At 49.9% G+C, this 6,811-nt stretch overlaps 1 protein-coding gene across 1 annotated transcript; it reads left to right on the top strand.

Moving 5' to 3' along the window:
- Positions 1–823: 823 nt before the first annotated feature.
- LOC149990010 (uncharacterized) lies at positions 824–3,168 on the top strand. Its single transcript, XM_090265713.1, is given in 3 exon segments — positions 824–1,639; positions 1,641–2,321; positions 2,324–3,168. Coding segments are annotated over 3 exon segments (2,061 nt in total). The 5' UTR covers positions 824–835; the 3' UTR covers positions 2,900–3,168.
- The last annotated feature ends 3,643 nt before the right edge of the window (positions 3,169–6,811 follow it).

The raw sequence follows: 6,811 nt of genomic DNA, 5'->3' as shown, positions 1-6,811 counted from the left end.
ACTTAGAGGGGAAAAAAAGCACTAGGTATTCACAACTGTACAGAGACTAGAGTAGGGGATGTGTTAGCTTAAACTGATTTCTTTTTCTTCTCTTCTTTTTCTTCCACACATTCCATCTTCCATCCTCACTGTCTCTCTTTTTAACAAGCATTTACTGTACAGAGTTTTTTTCTGACCAAAAACCGAGTTTTACTTCTGGTTTTGTGGGGCAGCTAAGAGAAGAGTTACATAATAGATAACACAACAAATCTTTAAAATTTGTTCCCTCTAACCCCTGACCCTTTTCCTCTTTCTTTGAAACCCTTCAGATTCTCTTCCCTCTTCCTGTCACCTCAATCTTCCTTCTGATCTCTTTTTCAGTGTCTCTGTCCCTTTCTTGTTTGAAGAAATTTATGAATTTGTATCTTTAACCATCAACCCTACCGTAAAACAGATAATAGACATGTTCTTGAAAAGACCCGAGGTAAGAGGAGGGTATAAATAACTAGTGTTAATTTAACACATCTAGTTGATAATTATGTGGAGGGAGCTACATTTTTAAATATGTAGAGTGTAACACCTATTTAAATATGTTATAAAAACACAAATATAATAAAGTGTAAATGCAAAGTATTTTCCAAGGGTATTTCTTTCTTTCTTTTATTTTCTTTTTCTTTCTTTCTTGTTTTATTTTATTTTTTTACCACCCTGAACACACCCAATCTTATCTGTACAGAATTTTTAACGTGTATTCAACAAGATGCTGGATATTATGGGGATACACAAAAAGAGATCTACCGAGCCCCGAGCCCCAGCCCGGCCGCCGCCGCCAGCGCCGCTCAGAGCGCGCGCAGCCATGGCCGGAGCCCGGACCCTGCTCCCGCTCCTGCTCGGGCAGCTCCTGGCCGTGGCGCTGGTGACCGAGGCGCAGAAAATGGGGCCTCGAGGCCCCCCTGGCCCCCCAGGGCCCCCTGGGAAGCCGGGCAAGGACGGCATCGATGGAGAAGCTGGTCCTCCGGGTCTGCCTGGGCCCCCGGGACTGAAAGGGGCTTCGGGGAAGCCAGGGAAGCCAGGAGAGGCCGGGCTGCCAGGGCTGCCCGGCGTGGACGGCCTGACCGGGAGAGAAGGACCGCCTGGACTCAAGGGCACTCCCGGAGAACGGGGAAGTCTGGGCCCCCCGGGGCCACCTGGGCTTGGGGGCAAAGGACTCCCCGGACCCCCCGGAGAAGCAGGGGTCAGTGGGCTCCCAGGCGGACTCGGCCTCCGGGGTCCCCCGGGACCCTCTGGACTCCCGGGCCTGCCTGGCCCTCCCGGACCTCCTGGACCCCCTGGTCACCCAGGAGTCCTTCCCGAAGGCGCGGCTGACCTTCAGTGCCCGGCCATCTGTCCGCCAGGGCCCCCCGGCCCCCCAGGAATGCCGGGCTTCAAGGGACCCACTGGCTACAAAGGGGAGCAAGGAGAGGTCGGCAAGGACGGCGAGAAGGGTGACCCCGGCCCGCCTGGGCCCCCCGGTCTCCCCGGCACCGTGGGGCTGCAGGGCCCGCGGGGGCTGCGAGGACTGCCAGGGCCGCTTGGGCCTCCCGGGGATCGGGGTCCCATTGGCTTCCGAGGACCCCTCGGGATCCCAGGAGCCCCCGGGAAAGCGGGTGACAGAGGCGAGGGGGGGCCCAGACGGGTTCCGGGGCCCCAAGGGCGACCTGGGCAAACCGGGTCCCAAAGGAGCCCCCGGAGTGGCCGGGCCACTTGGGGAGCCGGGCATGCCGGGCAAGGACGGCCGGGACGGCTTGCTAGGACTGGATGGTGAGAAGGGAGAGGCGGGTCGCACTGGCGCCCCAGGAGAGAAGGGTCCCAACGGGCTGCCGGGCCTGCCTGGACGAGCAGGGTCCAAGGGTGAGAAAGGAGAGCTGGGCAAAGCTGGAGAGCTGGGTGAGGCCGGCCCCTTGGGAGAGCCCGGGGTCCCAGGGGACATGGGCGTGCCGGGCGAGCGCGGCGAGGCGGGCCACAGAGGCTCAGCGGGGGCGCTCGGTCCGCAAGGCCCTCCTGGGGCCCCTGGTATCCGAGGCTTCCAGGGCCCGAAGGGCAGCATCGGGGACACTGGCCTGCCAGGCCCCCAGGGCCTCCGAGGCGGCGGGGGCGACCGGGGCCCGGAAGGAGCCACGGGTCCCAAGGGAGACCAGGGCATCGCCGGTTCCGATGGTCTTCCCGGGGACAAAGGCGAGCCGGGACCCCGCGGCCCCGTTGGACCCAAAGGAGAGCCTGGCAGTCGAGGGGAACTGGGCCCGAGAGGCATCCAGGGTCCCAACGGCACCAGCGGCGTGGAGGGTGTGCCAGGCCCCCCCCCCCCCCCCCCGGGCCTGTGGGCTTACAGGGCGTGCAGGGCGTGCCTGGCATCACCGGAAAACCCAGGGTCCCGGGAAAAGAAGCCAGTGAGCAGCACATCAGGGAGCTGTGTGGGGGCATGATCAGTGAACAAATCGCGCAGTTGGCTGCTCACCTGCGGAAGCCGTTAGCGCCGGGAGCCATCGGGCGGCCTGGCCCTGCTGGCCCCCCCGGGCGCCCCGGGCCCCCTGGTTCCATCGGTCACCCTGGCGCTCGGGGGCCCCCTGGCTTCCGCGGCCCCACCGGTGAGCTGGGAGAGCCCGGACCCAGAGGAAACCCGGGGGACAGAGGAGACAAGGGCGCGGTCGGTGTGGGTCTGGACGGGCCTGACGGAGACCAGGGCCTGCAAGGACCGCAAGGCGTGCCTGGCGTTGGCAAAGATGGCCAAGACGGGGCCCACGGCGAGCCCGGGCCGCCCGGAGACGCGGGCCTTCCCGGAGCTGTTGGCGCGCAGGGGACCCCCGGCATCTGTGACACCGCGGCCTGCCAAGGAGCAGTGATGGGCGGGGGCGGGGAGAAGTCGGGTCCCAGAAGCTCCTAAGACACAACCCAGGCAGCAAGTGACGCTGGCTGAAGTGCTGGGCTCTGCAGCGCCCGTTGCTAAGGCCACGCCACGTCCACAGCCTTGCTGGCCTGCCCCCTCCCCCTGCGTCCTCAGTGGCAGCACCTGGTCACCTGTCCCCGCGCGTCCTCCACCAGCTGCTGAGAAGGTGGTCTCCTCGTGGGTTCCCAGCGGCCCATCTGGCAGTGACCGCGAACCTCGGAAATGGGCGCCGCGCGGTAACACCGGGCCGGCCAGGGGCCACACACAACTGGTACACGTCCCCGTGAGAAAACTGCAACCTGTTTACATGGCGTTCGTGTAAAAAGCAGTGATAACCCCAACAAAATGATCGATGAAGCCCTCAGATTCGTGACTGCCCACAGGGCCCAGCGCCCCCCGCACCAAGGTCTAGTCTGGCCCCCGGTTTCTGTACAAACTTGAAACTGTCTGAGCAACAGTATTTATTGACGGTGACTTTGCATTGCACTAAACCTGTTGGTGTTCTCTGTTGTAATAAATAAAGCCACTCGTTTGAAAAAAAAAAAAAAGAGAGATCTACAGTATGTTCAGGAATCTAGAAGGGGAAGTGATCAGTATGGGCAGGAAAAGTTGGAGAAGGATCCACTAATGTGTGACTGACCACATATCTGCTCTGACTCAGGTGCCTTTCACTTTGAGGGCAGTGGTATCTGTCTCCTCCCCCTTTGAATTTAATACCCTCAGGTCATTTTCCAGGCTGCAGAAAAGAGAAAGTCATGAAGTCACATTAACTTTTGTCCCATCTCACTCTCACTTAAATTTATTTCTCATACACAAGCCAGAGGTGTCTTTTTGTCTTCAAGATATGTTTTAATTTGCAACTACATCCTGTGGTCAGTAACACATAAGTGTATTCTTTAAAAACAAAGCCAAAAACTTTACAGGTAAAGCTGAAGTCCCATTTGATCATTAACTTCAGGAGTTTTATATGTAGCAGATTATGGGCACATTCACCCTCATAAAACATTCATCATAGTGGTTTGCCTAGCATGTATGTCTTATATAAAGGAAATCTAACACTGCACATTATTTTTCAGCTTGATTTTTTTCACTCAATGTTTTGTTTTAGAAGATCTCTTGATATTGAGATGTATAAGTATGGTTCATTCATATTACTGGCTTTTTAATATTCCATGTGAATATACTGCATTTTATTAATCTAATCTATTTATGAATGCTAATGGCCTTCAAATTTTACTATTATTAAAATATTTTAGTAAGCAATTACTCATCAAAATATGCTTTATTGAGTATTTCCCAAGTGCAAGGCATTGCTCTTCTTTTTTTTTAACTTTATTTATTTATTTTTAGAGAGAGGGGCTGGGAGAGAGAGAGGAAGAGAAACATTGATTCATTGCCTCATATACCCTGAAAAATGAATCCCCAGTTGAGGCCAAACCTGCAACCCAGGCATGTATGTGTCTTGACTGGGAATCAATCCTGAGACCTTTTGCTTGGCAGGATTATGTCCGACTCACTGAGCCACACCTGTCAGGGTTGCAAGACATTGTTCTGAATGCTTAGAATATGTCAGTGAATGAAACAGACAGAAATCTCTACTTTAATGTTGTTTGCATTATAACAAGTTTGACAATAAATAATAAACAATTAAAAATAGAAGAGAATATAAGTTATGAAACAAAGAAAGTCAGTATAATGTAAACAGGATAAAAGCACTAAAGTGAGAGTTTGAGTTTCTGTATTAAATAGAGTGGTCAAGGTAGGACTCTTTGAGAATATTATATTTGAAAAAAATATTGTCGGCAATAAGGAATTAGCCAAGAAGCTATTTTGGAGTAAATGGTTATAGGAAGGGAATACAAAGACCTTAAAGCAATAGAATTTCCCATGTGTTTCAAGAACATCAAGAAGGGCAAGGTGATTGAAATGGAGAAATGGAAGGAGAAAGTAGTAGAAGAAGAGGTTGAGGGAAGGGTGAAGGACACAGTGTGTATGTGACCACATAGGCCATTATAAAGATTTTGCCATTTACTCTGAATGAAATGGAAAGGTACTGAATGTTTTAAGCAGCAAGTACTTAGAGTATTATACTAGCTACCACTTATGGAATAGATCGTAGGAAGGCAAAAGCAGAAGAGCTTAGGAGGGTTCTTTTTTTTTTTTTTTTTTTTTTTACATACTGACTCATTTTTATTGTTTTTCTATTATAGTTGTCCCATTATTTCCCCCATTGCTCCCCTCTACCCTGCCTACCTCGCTTCCCACATTCAATCCCCATTCTGTTGTCCATGTCCATGGGTCATTCATATTAGTTCCTTGACTAGACCCTTCCCCTACATTCCCCCTTTTCTCCCTCCCCGCTCCCTCCTGGTCGCTGTCAGTCTGTTCCTTGTTTAAATGCCTCTGGTTCTATCTTGCTCATTTGCTTGCATTGTTCATTAGTTTACTGTAATAGGTGATATCATATGGTATTTGTCTTTCACTGTTTGGCTTATTTCACTAAGTATAATACTCTCCAGTTCCATCCATGTTGTCGCAAAAGGTAGGAGTTCCCTCTTTCTTTCTGCTACACAGTATTTCATTGTATAAATGTACCACAGTTTTTGGGGTTTTTTTTTTTATCCACTCATTTACTTAGGAGGGTTTTGAAGTAATTCAGGCAATAGTTAATGGTATCCTGGACCAGGAAAATAGAAGTGCAGGTGTGAAGTATGTGCGAGTCTGGATATATTCTTAAAGTAGTACCAAAAGGATTTGCTAATTGATTAGTTGAGGCATAAAAAAAGGGACGAGTTAATGATGACTTTAAGAACTTGGGGCTAAATAACTGAAAGTTGTCATTTACTGGAATAAAGAAGGCTGAAAGAGGAGCAGGTTTGGAGCATCTGCTCATTTGGAAACCAGAATCCGAGATGAGGATTAAATTGCTGACTTGGGAAGTGCAAGACCAAGGCCGTGAGGATAAGAAGGAGAAAGCAAGTGAGGTAAAGCCAGATGAAAATCAAACTAAGTAATAGCTTACTAAAAGGGCTGCATCATTCAGAGCCAGGAAGAGATGCAGCAGGTAGTAAACACATGTGTTTATTCAGAAGTTTAGACTTCTAAGAAAGGTTTTCAAAGAAAAACTGCACTTCAGAATAGTTCAGAAGAAAGACAAAATTTACCTGGTCGGTTTCCTCCCATCTCTCGTTTTCCATTAGTCAAGGGAATACAATCGCAATGCTTTTCTGGATGCTATTAGGTAGTTCCTTGTTGGTCAATGAGCAAAAGAGATTCCACACCTCATTCTTTTCATTGCAGTTCAGAAGTAGATGGGGCTTGGTTTGTGGCACACGAGGGTGGAGAAGCCTTCCAGTGAGCTCAGAAAACTTGGCAAGGGCGCTGGCAAAGACAGCAGCAGTGTGGCCCCTAAGTTAGAAAGCATCTCTAAAGAAAAAGGTGGTCAAAGGAATTTGAAGAGGCACAGAAGGCTTTTGTCTAATAAAACAGTAGTTGATGAGCAGGCCACTGGATGTGTGAGGTTGTAGTTTAGGAGAGTGAGCTGGTCTATCTTGAAGTCATCTGCCTACAGATGCCATTTAAAGCCACACATTTTAGATAACTAAGAAAATGAATGTAGTTGGAGAAGCTCAAAGTCTGAGCTTGGGGATACTCTGAACTGACAGGGCCAGAAAAGTGAGAAAACAACAATGGAGAATGAGGAATGAGCAAGTTATATGAAGGGAGAACAACCTATAAGTGTTTAGAAACGGAAATACTAAGTTACAGAGTCTGCACCATTCATACTTTAATAGACATTCTCAGATTGCCCTGAAAACTGGCTAATATCACTCTATGAGAGTTTGTTTCCAGAAACGTAACCAACATTGAAATTAATTTCAATTGTTTTCCTAATTTGACAAAAGAAAA

This window comes from Furipterus horrens, unplaced genomic scaffold, assembly GCF_987537825.1.
Source record: "Furipterus horrens unplaced genomic scaffold, mFurHor1.1.pri manual_scaffold_42, whole genome shotgun sequence".
Lineage (NCBI taxonomy): Eukaryota > Metazoa > Chordata > Mammalia > Chiroptera > Furipteridae > Furipterus > Furipterus horrens.
This window is presented reverse-complemented; position numbering and strand designations above follow the sequence as displayed.